The sequence below is a fragment of the Tachysurus fulvidraco genome, chromosome 6, assembly GCF_022655615.1.
Source record: "Tachysurus fulvidraco isolate hzauxx_2018 chromosome 6, HZAU_PFXX_2.0, whole genome shotgun sequence".
In the NCBI taxonomy this organism is placed as follows: Eukaryota; Metazoa; Chordata; class Actinopteri; order Siluriformes; family Bagridae; genus Tachysurus; species Tachysurus fulvidraco.
This window is the reverse complement of record NC_062523.1, coordinates 11,209,900-11,230,776: the sequence shown is the minus strand read 5'-3', so window position 1 is coordinate 11,230,776 and position 20,877 is coordinate 11,209,900. Positions and strand designations below refer to the sequence as shown.

At 35.3% G+C, this 20,877-nt stretch overlaps 1 protein-coding gene and 1 long non-coding RNA gene across 3 annotated transcripts; both read right to left on the bottom strand.

Moving 5' to 3' along the window:
• Window positions 1-174: 174 nt before the first annotated feature.
• lmln (leishmanolysin-like (metallopeptidase M8 family)) lies at window positions 175-15,421 on the bottom strand. The gene is made up of 17 exons (XM_027164827.2): window positions 15,088-15,421; window positions 11,025-11,122; window positions 10,914-10,944; window positions 10,725-10,807; window positions 9,324-9,441; window positions 7,398-7,576; window positions 6,890-6,995; window positions 6,694-6,788; window positions 6,468-6,585; window positions 6,231-6,338; window positions 5,599-5,675; window positions 5,083-5,193; window positions 4,617-4,749; window positions 3,831-3,990; window positions 3,475-3,605; window positions 3,132-3,342; window positions 175-3,009 (listed from the first exon to the last, which is right to left on the bottom strand). Exons 1-17 carry the CDS (start codon window positions 15,193-15,195, stop codon window positions 2,909-2,911), a joined length of 1,968 nt encoding a protein of 655 aa, XP_027020628.1. The 5' UTR covers window positions 15,196-15,421; the 3' UTR covers window positions 175-2,908.
• Window positions 15,422-15,917: 496 nt separating this feature from the next.
• On the bottom strand, window positions 15,918-20,114 carry LOC113654150. 2 transcript variants are annotated; one of them, XR_007140720.1, is made up of 3 exons: window positions 20,075-20,114; window positions 16,296-16,608; window positions 15,918-16,171 (listed from the first exon to the last, which is right to left on the bottom strand). It is a non-coding gene; the product is annotated as an uncharacterized LOC113654150 (long non-coding RNA). The 2 variants fall into 2 exon arrangements; XR_003443305.2 differs by lacking the exon at window positions 20,075-20,114 and adding an exon at window positions 17,872-17,998.
• Between the last annotated feature and the right edge of the window lie 763 nt (window positions 20,115-20,877).

Sequence of the window (20,877 nt, the reverse complement as noted above, 5' to 3'; positions counted from 1 at the left end):
AGTTATTGATATACAGATGAACTACCATTATTTCAGCTATAATAAAATATTTGATGATTAATATAATTGAAATAATTCCCCTAATTGTGGCTTATATATAATAATAATATCTATTGTCAATGAGCTAATAAAAATCCTGACAAACATGCTGAAGTCATTAGTCACAAACTTGTCTTGCAATATAACATTAAATGTTTATTCAAGAAAACAAAAAATGAGAAATACAGTGTAATTTGTTCTACAGTTAGCATTAATATACAATGTGGAAAAAAAGTTGGGAAGAAATGCAAATGCAATTTTTGTACATGGAAAAAAAAGACTTGTGTGAGAATCATTAAGCGTTATGCATAGAATTGTCTTTGGTCGTTCACAAATGTGTCACATTCCCTATAAACGCTTTGTCCTTGTTTATCTATCTGAATTCGAATGATTACTTATTACCTATTTAAAAAAAACTCCACTGCATTGTAACACAAAATTAACTGATTATGAGGTAGTGGTGCATATATCTGACAATCATTAAGCCACAGGCTGAAAGATGTTTCCACAATTAGTATGCTAAGATTTAGCACAAGCCATGTGTAATCTGTGTCTTCAATTGTGTCTTTAGCTAAAACAGACCTGTAATTAAATAAGTACAGCATGGACATCCAGTACGTTCTCTGGAGTTCTAAGATATTGATACGGGAAAATAATCTAAAATCAATTAAATCTACATTTGAATTAAAACAGTGGAGTACAGATATGGCAAAAAAAAATCATCTTGTATGTTTGCAAAAAATAAATAAATAAAAATCACATTAATAATAACAATTAAACACGATGAAACAAAACATAAATAAAGCAATAGCAGCAAGCTGGCATTTAAAAATGAGTCTTGCATGACAAAAAAATGTTTTTTGTTTATCGATAAAGCCGTTATTTAATGTAAACAAAGTTAACTGAAGTCTACTACTGACTCTTAACAATGTGTACAAATTTAATCAGATACAACATATCATCAGTTTACATCAGAGCCACCTCAGCATCTGTGTGATATCGTCTCTCATGTTAACAAGTGTAACTCCCTTTAAACCTGTAATGGAAAACAGCTTTTCAGACCAACAGTGAAATGAAAGATACATGCAGTGACAGAGACCCTGATTCCATGCCACCTTCAAATAGAAATAAATTATGGAAAGTGAGTTCTGGTACATTATAAGCTCCTGTCCCTGGCTTCAGTAGAAATAGACTTTGGGGAGTTATAAGGCTTGTTCAGTTAGATATTAGTGCATAAACTGCACGTTTTAAAAAACATTTACACTGCATTTACATAAAAACACTTTGTTATCTGTTTAGATGGAGCTGGATTTATTTTGTAATTATTCATAAAGCAATAAAAACATTTGTATGTTTGTATTCAAATAAACCCCCAGCACAGGGATTAATTAAAAAATTTCAGCAAAATAAGTTATTGATGCTTTGACACACATTATGCTAAATCATAGCACAATATGTCGTGTAATAACTGATTAATGCAAGCTGCCACATTTGATCTTCTATTAGTGGAACAAACTTTTAATTAACTAAAATGTGTTATTAGCTACACACACAAAAAAATTCTATTTAATATGTTAATTAAATTATATAAATGATACAACAGACTTCAGATTGAATGAGTGAAATGAATTAAAATCCAAATTAATAAACGTATTAGAAATGCAAGATAAAGGCTAATGATGCTTATATTCTCTTCTTCAGCACTAACATGCTGTTTACCCCTGAATGTTATATGTGCAAGCTGAACTATAAATGCTTTTGTAGTATTAACATAGAAAAGAATTGCAGATTTTCAGTGAAACAATTGTAAAATTGTTAAATTACAATCTAAAATTTCTACAGATTAGTAAATGCTTTTGCACAGTGTTTTGTCTTTACCCAATATCAGATATCTGGCAGTCGTTCAAGTAAAAAGCATACTATAGGATTATATACAAAAACAGAATTTAAATGTTGAAATATATTTCATTTAAGAACTTCCAGAGACTGCCACTGCAGTTTAGAAAAAAAGCAATAAGCTTATTGAACGATGTGCTGATCCTTTCAACACATTATAACAAACATAATTTTCAACCGATGCCCCAATCTTTTACCTTTGTTGTGATTAAGTGCTGATAATGACAATGCAACTTTTTAAATTAAAGTGACAATAATCACAGACATTCAAGATAAAGTATTAAAAAAAAGACAAAAAAAAAAAATCCAAAGTCATATTTACTAACTGGGGAGAATAACCAACATGACTAACAGGATTACACTGTAAAACCGGCCTAGTGCACTTATAATGTGTTTCAAATTAGTGCATTGCTTGTTATAAGAAACCAGTTCAACAATCTTTGCTTAATTAAAATGTACAATTTAAAAGCCTATGACAATTTAAAACACTGTTTACTCAAATAAATACAAAACTTCATAGTAAATATATCTATAAAAAGTGAAATTATGAGCTACTTGTAGTTTCTTTCCTTTCTTACAGTACATGCCGATACAAACATTACCATTAAAATGAGAGGTTGGACCTTCTAGCTTTAGGAGGTTTCTCCTAGATTTGTCAGATACACTTATACTGTAGACACACCACACACATTCACATCCAATAAGCACTGGCATTTAAAAAAAAACACTTTCGTTGATTCCACTGTCCACCGAAGATATGTAGAAGACGACACATTAGCACCAGCATTTTTTCACCTGCTGCTCGCCTACTTGCACGACTATGGCTTCTGTTCTCAAATACCTCTGACTGCCACTTCATAGCAAGACAGCAAAGTGCAGTCAATGGCTTTTTCCAACCAACTTTGACTATGGCCTTCTTGTTCACAGGAAAGATGACAGTGTACACCAATACAATATCTCTGAGCACCGCCTTTTAATTCCTTACACACAGCATGAAGCCCACCAGCAAAGGAATGAGGTTGCACAGGAGCCGCCACAATGTCACCACCATGCCAGAAGAGCTGGAGCAAGGGTCTGGGAGGAGCAAAGCATTTAATAACATTATTTTCTCATATGGTCATTCAGTACAGTTTTTGACAAGTATAGCTGAATAACACCAGATTTGGATAAGGAAGAAAAAAGAAATCTATGTGTACCTATGCGAACAGTGCGAGTAGTGTTGATTGGTGGGAGCTCATGAGGAAGAGGGCAGTTGCTGCAGAAGTTTGAGCAGGCAGGGCAGATCAGCTGCCCACTGTACACCCACTCATTCATCCTCACATTGACACTAAGCACCTGGCCAGCATGTACACACAGAAAGCTCTGATCCTGCACCCATACTTTTAAACCTTCTTCTGAGCATGATGTCTGGAGAAACAAAACATCCAGCACTGCACTGTCACTGAAAATTGCTAAAAGTTTCACAGACATAGTTTGAAAAAAAAAAATATATATATATATATATATATATTGTAATGATGTTTACTTAATCTGGCACACCTTATAGCAGCCACTTCCCCAGTCTGGGTAAGTAAAGCGTTTATTGCACTGCTCCATGACAAAAGCTGACTTCTGGTACAGACAAACAGAGTCAGGACCATATTCTTCGGCCCCATAATTCCTAAAGGAGTCTGGAGTGAAACAAAAAAAAGGACCTGTTATCTTTATTAACAGTATGTATCCATTATATTTTATTGAAATCATTGACAGTATCAATGAATGAGACAAAGTTCTAAACCATTAACTACAATATATGGCCAAAAGGTTTTGGACCCCTGACCAGATATTGTTGTGATTTCCTCACATAGCCACCCTGTACACTTGAAGGTGAGAGGCTGCAATTGCTGGCGTCTCACCTGGCTGATTTTCCTGAATTCTGCAGAAGGAACTGCGCTGGTACTCTCCATTTAGATGCCAGCTGAACTCCTGACTGAAGGGGCAAAAATCTGCAATCTCCACTGAACCTCCATAAAAGGGCAAATCCTTTGTAGCTACTCCAGGTATACTGTCAAAATACTGTAGATAGCAGCACACAATCCAAAAATTCATTAGCATGAAAATTCTACTAATGGGAAACAGTGAAGTTCAAAAGTTTTAGGATCAAGGTGTAAATCAAAAAATTTGCTCATATTTCATTCAATTCAATTCAATTTTATTTGTATAGCGCTTTTTACAATGGGCTTTGTCTCAAAGCAGCTTTACAGAACAAACAAGAGAATTGATATAGTAAAAATTCAAGATATATATAGTTCACAGTGTGTGTGTGTGTGTGTGTGTGTGTGTGTGTGTGTGTGTGTGTGTGTGTGTGTGTGTGTGTATGTATGTATGTATGTTTGTATGTATGTATATGTATTTATCCCCAAAGAGCAAGTCTGAGCTGACTCAGGCAGCAGTGGCAAGGAAAAACTCCCTTAAATTGGTAGAGGATGAAACCTTGAGAGGAACCAGACTCAAAAGGGGAACCCATCCTGATATGGGTGACACTAGAGGGTGTGATTACAAATATACAGTCAAACAAATTTTGAATTGGTGTAAAAGTCTCCATGTGACCTCCATGTGATATTTCATAAATTCTTGTATATGCCTCTGTGTTACAAACTAGTGATATGGTGGTCAGATGTTGAGCATTCATTGTATTTTACCTGATATTCTTGAGGCAGAGGCTGAGGATACTTCTGCAGGTTGCACACAGCCACTGCCAGCTGGTCCTGCCTGCAGGAGAGCTGTAGAGGCACACCTCGCACGGAGTCACAGTATGGGGTCAGCTTTGGCCTCCTGCACGTAACACATTCACAAGCAACTTCATTATAAAACCTCTGATCTAAAATCTTTTAGCTAGTTGACTATCTACTGAAATCATGACGAAGTTCTAGCCAAAATCTTTAAGTGCTTTGAATACAAAAGAAAAAATATGTCACAGAATCACAAATTTGAAGATGAATATTCCTACGAAATAAGTGCACTATTAACTAAAAATAGAAAAAAAAAACAAGAATTACAAGGAGGCCTGCTTGAAGAAATAAGAAAAACATCTTCCACCAAAGCATGGTCAACCTGGATCGTTGTAACACCATGATCTAAAACACATATACTTTATGTACAACTTACGTCTTTCGTTGCTGGTCAATCCAGAATTTGCAGCTTTTCATCACAAAGTCACAACCCAAACCTTTGCCCCATTCCAAGTTTTCTGCCATGCTGTAATTGGCTCTGTACCACCTAACACAGAAAAGAATAACAAGTGATCAAGTCAACAAATTTTATTATGGGATGTTCAACATACACATGAGTGTGATTGTCAGGTGTCCACATACTTTAGGCCATATAATGAATTACAACATTGGTTGAGATCATTTCCATTACTATACATTTGTTAAAGAAGCAACCTAAAAAAAAAAACTCCTTTCAGACTTTACTGCCTCTTATTATAATTGTGAGGCTTTGCTATGTTGATACGAATAAATGTTTTCGAGGCCTCGACTATCATTTTGTATAATAGTTCATTATCCATAAAATCACAAAACATAAAATATGCAAACACTACACCTCCACCGTAGACTGCTCATAGTACTATATATAAAATACCACAGCTCCTCACTATATAACACAAATATTTATATTCACCCTGTATCTTCCATTATAGCCAGAGTTATCCTGGAAAAAACTCTGTTCTGTGTATGAGATCCAGTCATCGCTTCATTCTGTTAAAGTATAAAAAAAATAAATAAAAAAAAATAAAAAGAAATAATTAAAACTTCCATCAATTAAAAGTTTATTAGTATAAAGTTTTTAACAATAGACAATGCCACAAAGCAGCATTGTAGAAAACTGGATATAGATTTAGATCCCTAATTGCCAAACCAGATGGAAGAAAAACTCAATGAGATGACATGAGAAAACACTTTGATGGAAACCAGAAAGAGAAAATGCAAGATGTTGTAAAGTGGATCACAACATGCAGATATGAGGAGGTCATTCAGTGCAATCACATTTCACTGGTAGCTTGTTACAGATTTACTTGCATTGCCTTTAAACTGTGGAACACTATTCCAGAGTAGATGGGTTTCCAGTATAATTTATGGAAAATTAAGTTCTTATGTATTTTTTTCTAATCCAGAAGCAAATACACTTTGTTAGCCAAGCCTACCTGCAATAATACTTTTACTGGTCAAGCAGCAGAATGAATTCAGATACTTCTTTAATATTTTAAATATAAAACATTTTGTGCGATATGAATAAATACATTTCTTCTTTACCTCTAGTAAGCGTTTCTCCCAGTGGTTTAGCTCTGTGCCCATGCCCCCTTGATTTTCCAGCTCCATACCCTCGAGAATAGGGCAGTTGAAATGTCTCCGAGCTTCTTTCTGTCAGAACATAAAAACAAACAAGCTGAGATCCTGTAGAGAACTGTTCTCAGAAGATAAAAACCTAGAAACTCAAGTGTTAAAAACTGTTCCTAATATTTAAAAAATACAGGCATTAAAAGCACTGACTACAACTCGTGGAGTAACCATCAGGTGGACCTCGTGTCGGATCATGTGTCCTCCGTGGATGTCCCACAATCGTGTCGCTCTCTTTATGACTTTATCACTCCACTGATATAGGCCCAAACTGCAGAAAACAAAAGCCAGCTGTTCAGTGTCAAAGATGTACACAGTAAACAAAACCATGCAGACCGATATAGACACCTAATGCACTCTTACGGAGAAGAACCTTTACCTTTCATTAAATGCTGGTAAACCGCTTGCAAAGCGTGGAGTGAGAGGTTTTCCGGCATCATCGTGGTAAAATGCAAAGAGCCCAGCTGAAAAACCCTTCAATCATAGTACACAATAACTGAATAGACCAACAGTAATAATAGTAAAGATTGTAGTAAGGAATTAGCATAAGGTGAGACATATAGTACTGTGCTCACCAAGGCATGCATAATCTCATGCTTGACCGTGGAGAGCATGCCCTCGAACTCCTGAGGCTGAGTTGAGATCATATTTGGACACAAATTGGCATATCCAGCAATGGGCCTAGGATTTATTTAAAAAACAAGCAAACAAACAAACAAATAAATAAATAAAAAGTAATAATAAAAAAGGCAGAAAAGAATTTATCACCTTCTACTACTGCAATTCACAGAGCTCAATAAAGACTTTAGCAATATCTAAATATTTAGCAAATTTAGCAGTATATAAATTTAGATTTATGAATCCATTCCTAATGAAAGAAATGAACAAAACAAGAGAACAATAAGGACAAACTATTTCACTTTTGTAGACTAAGGGTCACATCAGAGGGACATATCAACACCATCAGAGGAATGTCATTTATTTCACACAATATTTTAAATTTCTGGGATTTATAATAATAATAATAATAATAATAATAATAATAATAATAATAATAATAAAAAACAGGACAGGTGTGTTTACCTGTCTAGTTCGGCCTCCAACTGGCAGTATGCTGCATAGGCCACGATGTTTTCTTGGCCACAACGCTCTGTGGTTACCCCACTCACATACAACACAAAATCTGCCCCTTCAACACCCTGACCATCTGGAGATCCGTTTGGGCCACATGACTTCCCGGTCTCGCTGCATACTCTGCATTGCTGCATGACATAAATGTGTCACAACAAATCAGTCTATGGATGGCCAAATCTCATCATCCTGTTCTAAACTGTTTTTAATAACAAGACAACACTTTATATTTATATATATTTATTTAGTCTGTTTAAAGGAACATTTCATATTTTTGAATGTCTGTAAAACAAGCAGTTTCCTGTTTTCTGTTCCCTAAAATAGCACTTTCTCCAGCCTCAGTTTCACTCTTTGTATCTTGTCATGTTCTCAAGAAACTGCACAAAGCAAAGATTTTCCTGTGCAAGAAAACATAAAGGAACAGCCTTACAGAGCTGTTACAAAGACTGTAGACACTGGAGACTCCTTTACAAAATGCAAAATAAGCGTCTCTTTAACGATGACTCTTTGTAAATCACTTTGTAAAATATTACAATAGAAATGAACAAAATAATAAACATTTTAGAATGAGTGCATTAGAATAAACCTGTGATTTGCTTTGCTACTATAATACTAGCAGATCCGTTGTTATAGAAAATTAATTAAAATTTCTATTTTCATTAAAAATTAATTCTAATTATACACCAGAATTTATCATATTGCACTTTGGTATAAAATAATACAAGGAATTACACTAGAAAGAAAAAACATTGACAAGACTTTGGGAAAAAACAAACATCTGTTAAAATAATAGACCAGAGTCCGTATTCATGAAAATTCTTAATGCAGATTTTCTCCTAGTGACAAAATTCTAAGAAAAATCTTAGAAATGTGGGCATTTCCCCTTAAAATGAAAGAGAATATCCTATTAAAGATAAATGTTATTCATAAAGCATCTAAACCCCCTAAAAGGTCAAAAAGTCTTAGGAGTATCGAAGAAGACTTTTAAAAGGCTTAAAACATTCTTTTGCAGAGGAGAAAATGAGCAAAATGTGAAGAGGGAGAAGAAATGTATTGTATACAATATTTAATAATAGTTAGTTAATAGTGACCCGAGGTAGTTCGGATAAGCGGTAGAAAATGAGTGAGTGAGTGAGAGTTAATAGTTAGTGAGTTAATAGACTTATGCCAACATCTCCCCGAAACAGAGCCGAAATGCCATTGCGGTGGATATTTACATTACATTACATTTGTAACATACAGATGTTAGAGCATCTCTAATATGATCGGTCACAAACCTAATCTCTACACAATATAGCCTCAAATATCTAAACATAGAGACAAAGTGAAGACAAAGTGAAGCGCTCATCTTTTTATTACTATTATTAGACAACCAATCCCAGTCTTTAAAAGAATATATCATACCTAGTAACGGATTAAGCCCCGCTTCCTCACTAATATAAACGTTTTTGTATTTTCTTTGAACCGAGATGCTCCGAGATCGGTCCTGAATGACTCTTAGGCTAAAATTCATAGTTAGAAATGATTAATCAAAATTAGGAGCTCTCTGAGATCATTCTTAGAATATGTTTTGAATACGAGCCCCACATGTGGCTCACTGTGTAATATGACGATCTGTTTTTTTGTGTGTTTTTTTTTGTTTTTTTAATTCAGAATAGGTGTGTTTTGGACTGTAAGAACAATGTGAGTGAAGCACATGGACAGAGTTTCAGCTTTACATAATGATATCCTAAGAAGGATTACCCCATATATACACAACACAGATTACTCACAGCAAACACAATGAAATGTAACATGGTTTAGCTCTTAAATACACAAATCGGATTAATCACAACAAACGCAAGGAAGAGAAATTCCTAAATGAATTATATGACTAACCTGTAAATGTTGCTCGGGCACAATGACTGGTCCACATTTTGTGATACTTGCACAAGCTTCTTGGCAATAGCGATGAGGTTCATCTTTTTTTCGCAGATATTGATTTGTTGCACATTGTCTAAACAAGATCAATGTTATTGTAATATGGCTATACACTTCCCCAGGTGTCAAAGCGTAAGCACATACAGGTGCTGGTCATATAATTAGAATATCATCAAAAAGTTGATTTATTTCACTAATTCCATAAAAAGTGAAACTTGTATATTATATTCATTCATTACACACAGAATGATATATTTCAAATGTTTGTTTTTTTTAATTTTGATGATTATAACTGACAACTAAGGAAAATCCCAAATTCAGTCCCTCAGAAAATTAGAATATTACTTAAGACCAATACAAAAAAAAGGATTTTTAGAAATCTGGGCCAACTTAAAAGTATGAACATGAAAAGTATGAGCATGTACAGCACTCAATACTTAGTTGGGGCTCCTTTTGCCTGAATTACTGCAGCAATGCAGTGTGGCATGGAGTCGATCAGTCTGTGGCAACGCTTAGGTGTTATGAGAGCCCAGGTTGCTCTGATAGTGGCCTTCAGCTCTTCTGCATTGTTGGGTCTGGCGTATCGCATCTTCCTCTTCACAATACACCATATGGGGTTAAGGTCTATGGGGTTAAGGTCAGGTGAGTTTGCTGGCCAATTAAGAACAGGGATCCCATGGTCCTTAAACAAGGTACTGGTAGCTTTGGCACTGTGTACAGGTGCCAAGTCCTGTTGGAAAATGAACTCTGCATCTCCATAAAGTTGGTCAGCAGCAGGAAGCATGAAGTGCTCTAAAACATCCTGGTATAAGGCTGCGTTGACCTTGGACCTCAGAAAACACAGTGGACCAACACCAGCAGATGACATGGCACCCTAAACCATCACTGACTGTGGAAACTTTACACTGGACCTCAAGCAACGTGGATTGTGTGCCTCTCCTCTCTTCATACAGACTCTGGGACCCTTATTTCCAAAGGAAATGCAAAATTTACTTTCATCAGAGAACATAGCTTTGGACCACTCAGCAGCAGTCCAGTCCTTTTTGTTTTTAGCCCAGGTGAGACGCTTCTGACGCTGGCTGTGCACTTCATGCTTCCTGCTGCTGACCAACATTATGGAGATGCAGATTTCATTTTCCAACAACGCAGAAGAGCAAAATGAAAGGAAATAAACATTTGAAATATATCAGTGTGTGTAATGAATTAATATAATATACAAGTTTCACTTTTGAATGGAATTAGTGAAAATAAATCAACTTTGATGATATTCTAATTATATGACAAGCACCTGTATACTGTATGAGACTGTGAAATCTAAAATATTTTTTATATTTTTTATATTATACTAAAAATCTTTACCTGCTTAATAAAACAGGACCTGTCTCTCTACGCACCCTGAAAGCCATCTGGAGATAATTAATGGCTTGTGGGAAGAGTTTGTCCTTTAGATAAAAGAAAAGAGATCACATATATTATTTAAATGTTAAATCAAACATCCACTATCAAGAGGAATTCAATACAGTTGTGACGGCAAGCACCGAGAAGTACCTTCACAAGACTGCTCTTGTCCTCATCTAACCTGGTAGGGAAACAGACACACAATACAGTTACTTTACAGTCACACAAACGCACAATCGTATTTACAGATCTTATACTTACACATCCAAGCTGGAGTCATAAAATATTTGTATCTTTAACTGCTTTTCAGTGCTTCTTTTTGTCAGCCTTGGTGATCTCAGGTAGACATCATGTATTATCTGAAAGCATAGAAAAGACGTGATGTTCTACCGTTATTGTAGTATGCTTTGATCTGTAAATATTAACACAATTATCTAACATAAGGTAAGGAATAAAACAAGTTGTGCTGTTAGGGGAAAATAATAAATGACAGGGTAAAGTGGGGCATCTGTGGCTTTTCAAACTGGACAAACTAGAGCTAGACTACAGTGTCTTGATATGAGCAGTGTATGGTAACTTTATCCCATTACGTGCTAAGAAAGATGAGTCTTTAAATATCACCAGAAAAAAACACCATATCATTTGAACAAATCCCTTAGTTGCAAAGTTACTTGGGCAGACTTTTCATGTGCTTCTCAAGAGGCACTTTCAACATCGTCTTCCACATGGATATGTTTATATTTTGCTGAAATTATAACTGGTGAAACTTTGAGCTTGTATCTACGCCAATTTCATATTGTATACTGTCGGAACTCAGAGTCTCCCTCCAAGACGACACGTCAACTGGGTGGTTTCTAAGATCTGCCATTTACCACTACAATTTGTCTCACTAAACTCACTAAAAAGTCAAATTAAATGAAGAAAATAGACTTCTCAAGCTTGAATGAGACCAGCAAAGTCTCAACTTTATTGTAGCTAAAAACAAAGATCTTCAAAGTAGACTTCTCAGAAAATATGTCCTCAGAACAAAGTCAGCAAAACAATCCAACATCCAGGCATGGTGCAGTCAAGTACGCAAAATCTCAGTCAGGCCGTCACTATTTATGCTCCGGCGCCTGTTAGGTGCCACCTTTTCTTAATTTACATAGTTTAGCCAATCTCATATTATTTCTGGGTTCAAGGTTTTAAATCCTTCCTACTTGTTTTGCATAGCTCCTCCCAGTTTCCTATTATTTTTAGTGTTTAGCCTACCCCTCCCTTTTCCTTATGGATTTCCGTCTTTTAATTTCCCAATATATATATATATATATATATATATATATATATATATATATATATATATATATATATATATATATATATATATATATATATATATATATATATATATATATATATAAAATTTACTATTTCATAAGCTTGAAACCTCCTAAAACTTGCACAATTTGTTCCTGTCCCTCAAGAGAAATCTGTACGTATGAGTGGATCTACTGCCCAGGTTCTCATGGATCTATCTCTTCACTTTTCTCTCATTTTGACTTCACTTAATCCTTTTGTTCTTTTGTTGTGTCTTCTGATTTTCATTCTACTATGCTCAGTAAATATTTTGCTAATGCTCAGTGCCTGTTTTTCTAGTTGATTAAATTATACATGCTTGTAGATGATTAAATCACAAGTGATTGGATTATAGATGATTACATTACATGTAGCTAAGTCTTTTAGTGCTTGCAACTGTTTTTTTTGTCATACATGTTCTTTTGTACTAGTCATACAATAGCCTGGACCAAGTCTCGCTTAATTTTTATACTTTCTTTTCTATTCCCTTTTTCTCTGTACTGTAGATACCATGGCTTCTAGGAACACTAGGCCTCATCAGCCATCTCCCCCCAGGCCTTATCCTCATCCGGGTAGAATGATGACTCAGGCTGCACACAGTCATCTGCGCCACAACAGGCATTCTCAATTGTCTGCTCTGGCCGTGGACTTATCCTACTACTTGGATTGTCTTTACACCACCGACACTACCAACTATGCCACCTCACGTATAACCATCTCTCACCTTTGCCATCCAGTGTGATGCTGCTGCTCAAACCCATCCAGTTACCTCTCCTTCCTTTATCACACACAGCACTCAAACTCCCCTTCGTCCATGGAATTATCATTATGCCTGTGGGGCATTCAATGGCCTAAGAATCAACCCTACATCTCCCTATGCTTCCCCATCTCTCCCACCTCTTTCTCCTCCTAGTCTAGACCCATTATTTTCTAATTCTTCCTCCCCACCTATGCCTTCCCCTGTCTCTCTCAATCCCACTTTCCTGGCTGCTGACGGATCCCCTTCCCCTGGTTGTTCTTACATTTATCTCGATTAGACCATTCGTAATAAAAATGTTCCTTCCATACACTACCCTGTTTCCTGAGTGATTATTTTTGTTTTTTCTCAACAATACACACCAGTAAGGTTATTGTGTAAAAGTAAAATGACTCACAATACTGTTATTACTTACAGCTGATGTTATAGACAGATGTCTCTAACCCATACATCAGAAGAAGAAAAAACCACTAGCATAGTACACTGTCCAGATGCAACATGGGAATGACACTGTAATGTGTGTGCCACTGGGACCATGTGATCAGTAGTGATGGCCTGTTCGTGAACAAATCGTTCTTTTGAACCGGTTCTTTTTAGTGAACTGGATGAACCAGTTCACCAAATCGGACTGATCTGTTCTAAACAGTTCGTGTCTTGAGTCAGCGCTGATCCACAAGTTACTAAAGTTATTCACTTACGGTCATGCTTGACAGCCCCTCTAACTCTAAATAAACTAATATCCCGGAGTATATGTAACTCCTATACACTGAACTGAGACATGTTGTGCTGAGAGAACTGTGAACTCGAGCTGTTGATACTGCGCATGCGTGAAACACTGAACCGATACAGCAAATCATCAGTACAGAACTGAGAACTGTTTCTTTCGGACGCGTCCGAGAACCGATGAGCTGTTGATACTGCGCATGCTTCAATAACTGAACTGATCCAGCGAATCATCAGTACACTGAACTGAGAACTGTTTCTTTCAGACGCGTCAGACATACTGAGAACCGATGAGCTGTTGTTACTGCGCATGCGTAAATCACTGAACTGATACAGCAACAAATGGAAATGGTTATGATTTTATGTCTTATCAACGTACAAGTGTTTAACTCGGTTACATTAGTTTTTGTAAGTTTTTGTAAGTTGATGAAGATTAGTTTATTAACTTTATATCTTTAAGACACGTAAAACATCCACGTTTGCACATCAATGCCTGTACTTAAGTTGCAAAACTTAAATGTAAGAAACGTATTCAACTAAAGTTATGATTACAAAGAACTTTTCAAATGTGTTAAATTGATTGTATTAATATCTGCCGGCAGCAATGATGTCATTGTGAATTACGTCATTACGTCAGGACGTAAAAGAACTGATGAACTGGATTATTGAACTGGTTCATTAAACGAACTGTCCGAAAGAACAGGTTCCTGTGTGTAACAGTAACATAAACAGTAACATAAATGCTAATTAAACAAAACAAGCAGATATTTTTAGATGCTTAAATATACCTCGATCATGTATAAAATTAAAAAACTGACAAGTGAGGTGAATAAAAATTATCTTGATAGAGTCGGTGTTAAAAACAGGGAAAACAACCGTGTAAAGATTTCCTGGATCTGTTTTGGTGATGATACCAGAGATCTTGTTGACGGGTCAGAGCTGTTTTGGTGGCACAAGAGGGACTTAATATGAATTATTATTAGGAAGACAGTTTTAATATTATGGCTGATTTGTGATCTGTCGTTATCAGCTTTGCACATATGCATCATGACTTTTCAATTCTTGTTAATATACAGTTGGGTAAACCTGATAAAAGGGTCAGTGAGTATATAAAGAGGCTACCATGTTCAATACAAGGGGGCAGATGGGAATGTGCTCAACAGGACTGAAGAGGATCACAGTAGAGAAATAGGAAAAGCGTGAGCCTGAGATCAGGCATCAGACAGTGTGAGCCTGAGATCAGGCATCAGACAGTGTGAGCCTGAGATCAGGCATCAGACAGTGTGAGCCTGAGATCAGGCATCAGACAGTGTGAGCCTGAGATCAGGCATCAGACAGTGTGAGCCTGAGATCAGGCATCAGACAGTGTGAGCCTGAGATCAGGCATCAGACAGTGTGAGCCTGAGATCAGACATAAAGAGCCAGCTAGTTAGCCATAAGCTTACTAGAGTTTTGATGAGATGAGATTTTCAAATTTAAAAGAAATAAACAACTATAAAGCGTTCTTACCTCTGAGGACAAGGGCACTTTGTGATTACACGTGTGACAGTGTGTGTAGACGAGCAGAAAACACACAGACCAAAGATACACACAGAGCCTCCAGCATCCAGCAGCCATCGCCTTACTGCAGCCTTTAAAACTGCCCTCGACTCGGCCTGATATTCCTCTTCTGCCCGATGTAAAGCTGCACTTTTATCTTTCATACCTCACACGATAAAATACATTCTCTCTGTTATAACTGTATCATCCACTCATTGATTAGTATCTAAATACCGGCTACGACAGCTAGCATAACACTACTGAAATGTTAGCAACAGTAAAAAGCCATTTAAAAATACAAATATGGCCGCGCTGTATTTCATAATAAAAGTCCGGAATTTATTTAATACGAGTAAATGAATAAAAAAGCAGTATACTGAAATTTGTTCTAGGTATCTAAAATAATTTGCTAACATACGCGGTGTAGCTTTATACCTATACATTATAAAACCTGTTTCATGGCGGCTGAATTCTCTAATCAGTGTGGGTTGAATTTTCTGTAAGAGCACAAATCAGGCACCTTGTCAAATATATATATATATATACATACATATATATATGTATATACATATATATACATATACATATATATACATATATATGTATATGTATATACATATATATGTATATACATATACATATACACACACACACACACACACACACACACACACAGCCATGCACTGTCATATTTTATCTCTTTATTTTACCCTTTTTCTTTGTAAATCTTCCTGTGTCCATCCTTTTGGCCATTTTATTAATTTTGTTCATTTTTAATGAATCAAGACAAGGACATGAAATAAAATTTAATTTCAATTGTATTTAATTAATTTTATTGAATATTCCCATTTTCCAATAATAATAATTATCATATTATGTAGTCCCAGTGGTAAATGCATACAAGAAGAAAACATTTCTGAGTGATTATTAATCATTTTCTTTTTTAATGTAAAGCAAGGCAATCAACCAGCGATGTCAGAAGGTCAGGGAGATTGTTCCGTATGAGGAGGCTCTTCACATGCTCTTCAGTCATCACAAATGGCTGCCAGAGGTTCTGTTATGATCACAATTTACTATTAAGTACAAACAACTTCTATACATATGTTAATAGCCACCTCTGTATTATTACTTTTTTATTAATGATATTTTTTAAATCACTTTGCCCATCCTATCCTTACCATGCTTTTTAGATTTACCATGTTAGCAATGCCCATGGTGATGCCCATGGTGATGCCCATGGTGGTGTCCATGGTGGTGTCCATGGTGGTGCCCATGGTGGTGCAGCCCAGGTATGTGATGAAGCAAAGAGCCATGATTAGGATTATGCAAATGATGAGGCCCAGGTCCTCCAGGAAAAAAGCCTGTGTTCACTGGTGGATTACAGGGACCACTCCACTGTGCATAAGGTGGTTGTGGGCATGGGCCTTGGAAGGGAGGATAAGGACCATATGGATAGTTGGGATTCATGCTGTTGCCAGTCCGATACTCGTTCTTTGTTGGTGGTTAACACATAATGATGCATGTCGATATAACAAACATAAATAAATAAGAGATCAAGACAAAGCAAAAAAAACAGAGAGATTTATGAGAGTACGGGGTGTCAACGAATTTAGGTTGGCACTTTTAAAAAAAATTGGAAATATTGTTCAACATTGTACCAACAGGCACATAAAATAAATCAAAACTTGGTCTGTCTCTTCTACATCTTTTTTGGAAAGGTGGGTAGATATAATGCCAACATTCTATATTCATTATAACAAGAAATTATACTGTATATGAAAAGCACTATATATGAAGTATGGTGTGATATTGTGTGAAAGGCAAACAAGGAAGTCAAGTTGGTCAAAAACAAAAAAAACAAAAAAAAAGAGGAAAAAAACACCACTCCTCTGTACACTAGAGAAAAACAGCCTACTGCTTCTGATCCATCTACAGTCTCTGAATATTGTTGTTTTATGACAACAGCGGAATAAAATTTCCCTTTAAATGAATAGAACTGATCCGTGATTATACATTGTAAAATAACTTTTAGTCTAAAATAGAACTTTTAATATTTGTGAGTAGCCTTTCACCCAGCAGACAGACAACACCCATCTCTAGGACCAGAACAACTGCATACCTGAGGGTGAGCTGTTCCTGATCTTTTTGATAGAGACAATGATTTCAAAAGCATGTACATTTATTTGTGTCACTATAATTAGGTATTTCTGAGTTTTGTTTAAGTATCCATAGATTTAATTATACATTGAATTCTTAGACAGATTATATTATCTTAATAACCTCAGATATTTTTGTACAGTGTAAATTTTTGTATCTACCTCTATCCACTTTATTTCTATATATTTCTATATATTTTGTCCTTTGTATTGTTTGGCTGCTCATACACAGTATGTTAGGCTCATACCCTACTGGGGATTAATAAAGTACCTATTTATCTATCTATAAAGCAATAGCAATATAAAAAAATTATAGATAGATAAATAGATAGATACTTTACTCTATATCTTTTGTTTTTTGTATTTTATGGCCATCCATCCATCCATCCATCCATCCATCCATCTACCATTTTATTGCTTGGTAAACAATACAGCAGTCTATCTAGCAAGAAGCCCAAAAAAACCCTTTCCTAAAAAATTCTGAATAACAGCCCAAAAATAACTAAAATTATTAATTTTTTTTTTTTAACTAATATTTGTTAAATAAAATATAGTAAATTAACAGCCTAAAAGCTACGATCAGGTAGCGTTCACTTACCTGTTTTTATGTCATCTACACAGCACGACAGGTATTTTTGTATACAAGTGGTTGGGTGGCCCGACAGTGCGCATGCGCAAACTTAAATGACTTATCACGAGAACTGCAGGCGTCACGTGTTTTGTTTACAAGCCGAAAAGCTATGACAACTATGGACTTTTACAAGGATATTAAAATTTAATTCCTCTTTACTAAATATATTTTCCTTTTATGTTATGTTACTATTTTAAGATTTGAATATTATGACATTGCATTTTGTTATTTGTCATCATTTGTTATTGAAAAAATAAAAATAAATCATGTTGGGTTTTTTGTTTGTTTGTTTTTTTAAGACAACCCAGAAGTTAGCATGCTTTCTGTAGACTTTGGATTATTGTAGAAAATGTGCTCTGTGACCAACAAAAGTTTATGATTCTTACATGTGTTGTTCATTAAGATAATCTTCACAAATTTTTTATGAATTCTTAAGTCTAAACAGCATTTCCAGAAGAAAAAGCTAAAGTACAACTATATACGAACCACACCATGGTCACACCACCACAACTTTTTGGTCTTTGATAAAAAACTTTCTCTGATACAGATCCACTGTGCTCTTCATACTTTAAACTTAGAGAATAAAAAGTTTGAGTTGGAATAGTTAAACGCAATGAACCTGTTGTTTTCCTGTTCTCAATTCATGCTGGCTGTGAAATGTTGTAGTATTTAAATGATAATGCTATGAATTAGCTTTGATCGACTCAAATGAAACAACCACAGTAACATCTGGTGGCCAAACTTCAGAAGCAATCATGATAGTGTTGTGAAAAATTCCCACATCAGATATATTCAGGTTCCTTGTCAGAAAATGGAAACAATGCACTAATTTCAACTTAACAGTCAAAAGTGAATTAAGGTGTTGGGTTACCAATTGAAAGGTTGTGAGTTTGATCCCAGGTCCAAAAAGCTGCTACTGTTGGGCCCCTGAGCAAGGCCTTTAACCCTCAATTGCTCAGTTGTATAAAAAAATGAGACAATGTAAGTTGCTCTGGATATAAGGGTGTTGGCTAAATGCTGTAAATGTTTATCCTGATGTCTCCCTATCAAGCCAAGAAGCCTTTATTGTCATTTCAACCATATATAGCTGTTGCAGTACACAGTGAAATAAGATGTTTCTCCAGGACCAGGGTGATACATCAAACAAAGTAAGTTAGTTCTAGCCACATAAAGTACATCTGTGCAACCTGTTGCAAACAGTGCAGGACCTTCCTGTGTCCTTCCTTTTTGTTTATTGGACATTTTATTAATTCTGTTCATTTTTAATGAATCAAGACAAGGACATGAAATAAAATTTTATTTCAATTTTATTTCATTATTATTATTATTCCCATTTTCCAATAATAATTATTATTATCATATTATGTAGTCCCACTGGTAAATGCATGCAAGAAGAAAACATTTCTGAGTGATTATTAATCATTTTCTTTTTTAATGTAAAGGCAATCGACCAGTGATGTTAGAAGGTCAGGGAGATTGTTCCGTATGAGGAGGCTCTTCACATGCTCTTCAGTCATCACAAACAGCTGCCAGAGGTTCTGTTATGATCACAAGATTTTACTATGAAGTACAAGCAACTTCTATACATATGTTAATAGCCACTTCTGTATTTTTCCTTTTTTATTAATGATATTTTTTAAATCGCTTTGCCCATCCTTTCCTTACCATGCTTTTTAGATTTACCATGTTAGAAATGCCCATGGTGATGCATACCTGAGAATGAGTTGTTCCTGATCTTTTTGATAAAGACAATGATTTCAAAAGCTTGTACATTTATTCATGTCACTATAATTAGGTATTTCTGGGGTTCGTTTCCGTATCCATAGATTTAATTATATATTGAATTCTTAGACAGATTATATTATCTTAATAAGCACAGATATTTTTGTACAGTGTAAAATTTGTATCTACCTCTATCCGCTTTATTTCTATATATTTTGTCCTTTGCAATAGCAATAAATAGGGTAGATAGATAGATAGATAGATAGATAGATAGATAGATAGATAGATAGATAGATAGATAGATAGATAGATAGATCCTATTTATTGCTTGGTAAACAATACAGCAGTCTATCTAGTAAGTTGACCAAACAAAACCCTACCCTAACAAATGTCTTAAAATGCAATAAATTAACAACCTAAAAGCTACGAACAGGTAGCGTTCACCTACCTGTGTTTATGTCATCAACACAGCACGACAGGTGTTTTAGTATATAAGTAGTTGGGTGGCCCGACAGTGCGCATGCGCAAAATTAAATGACGGCTTGTCACGAGAACTGCAGGCGTCACGTGTTTTGTTTACAAAAGTAGTCTCAAGATTTTTCAGAAACATGGAGACTACATGCGTCTTTTGTCATTCAGAAGAAGAATCCATAAAACACGTATATTGTATGCGTTTTGGATTGATATTGAATATCTAATATTAAAATTCACAAAATTAAAGATTCGACTATCTGGTAAAGATATATTTTTGTTATATAAAAATAAGATTTTGGAGCATAATTTGGTGATTAGCTTAATAATTATGTATGGAAAATATCACATACACAAACAGAAATGGAATAATAATAAACCTAACATCATTATATTATTTAAAATTGAACTTAAGCATTATATTGAGGCCCTAAAGATATAAAAGCGAAACGGATTTTTTATAAAAATAAAAAAGCGAAACGGATGCATAGAATTTTTGAATCCTTTACTTTCTTGAACACTCAAGTCCCCCCCCCATAGTTTTTTTTCTGTTGTTTCCTTTGATGCTACTATGATCGTAATACATAATAGTTGAACACACTGTGATCCTCTGTATGTATATTGTTATTGTTCTTGTTATGCAATTAACAGAAAACAAAAACCTGTTTTGTTTACAAGCCGAAAAGCTATGAAAACTATGGACTTTTACAAGGCTGTTAATGTTAATTCCTCTTTTTTAAATTAGTTGTGTTTCTCGATACCCCTTCTTTGTATTTTGCT

Excerpts from the sequence above, each read along its gene's own strand:
- lmln (XM_027164827.2), bottom strand. The coding sequence starts at position 15,195 with ATGGCTGCTGGATGCTGGAGGCTCTGTGTGTATCTTTGGTCTGTGTGT. Across the intron at positions 5,676-6,230 it reads GGGAGAAACGCTTACTAGAG|AATGAAGCGATGACTGGATC; the intron begins GTAAAGAAGAAA and ends ATACTTTAACAG. Across the intron at positions 4,750-5,082 it reads ATTGACCAGCAACGAAAGAC|GAGGCCAAAGCTGACCCCAT; the intron begins GTAAGTTGTACA and ends TGTTACGTGCAG.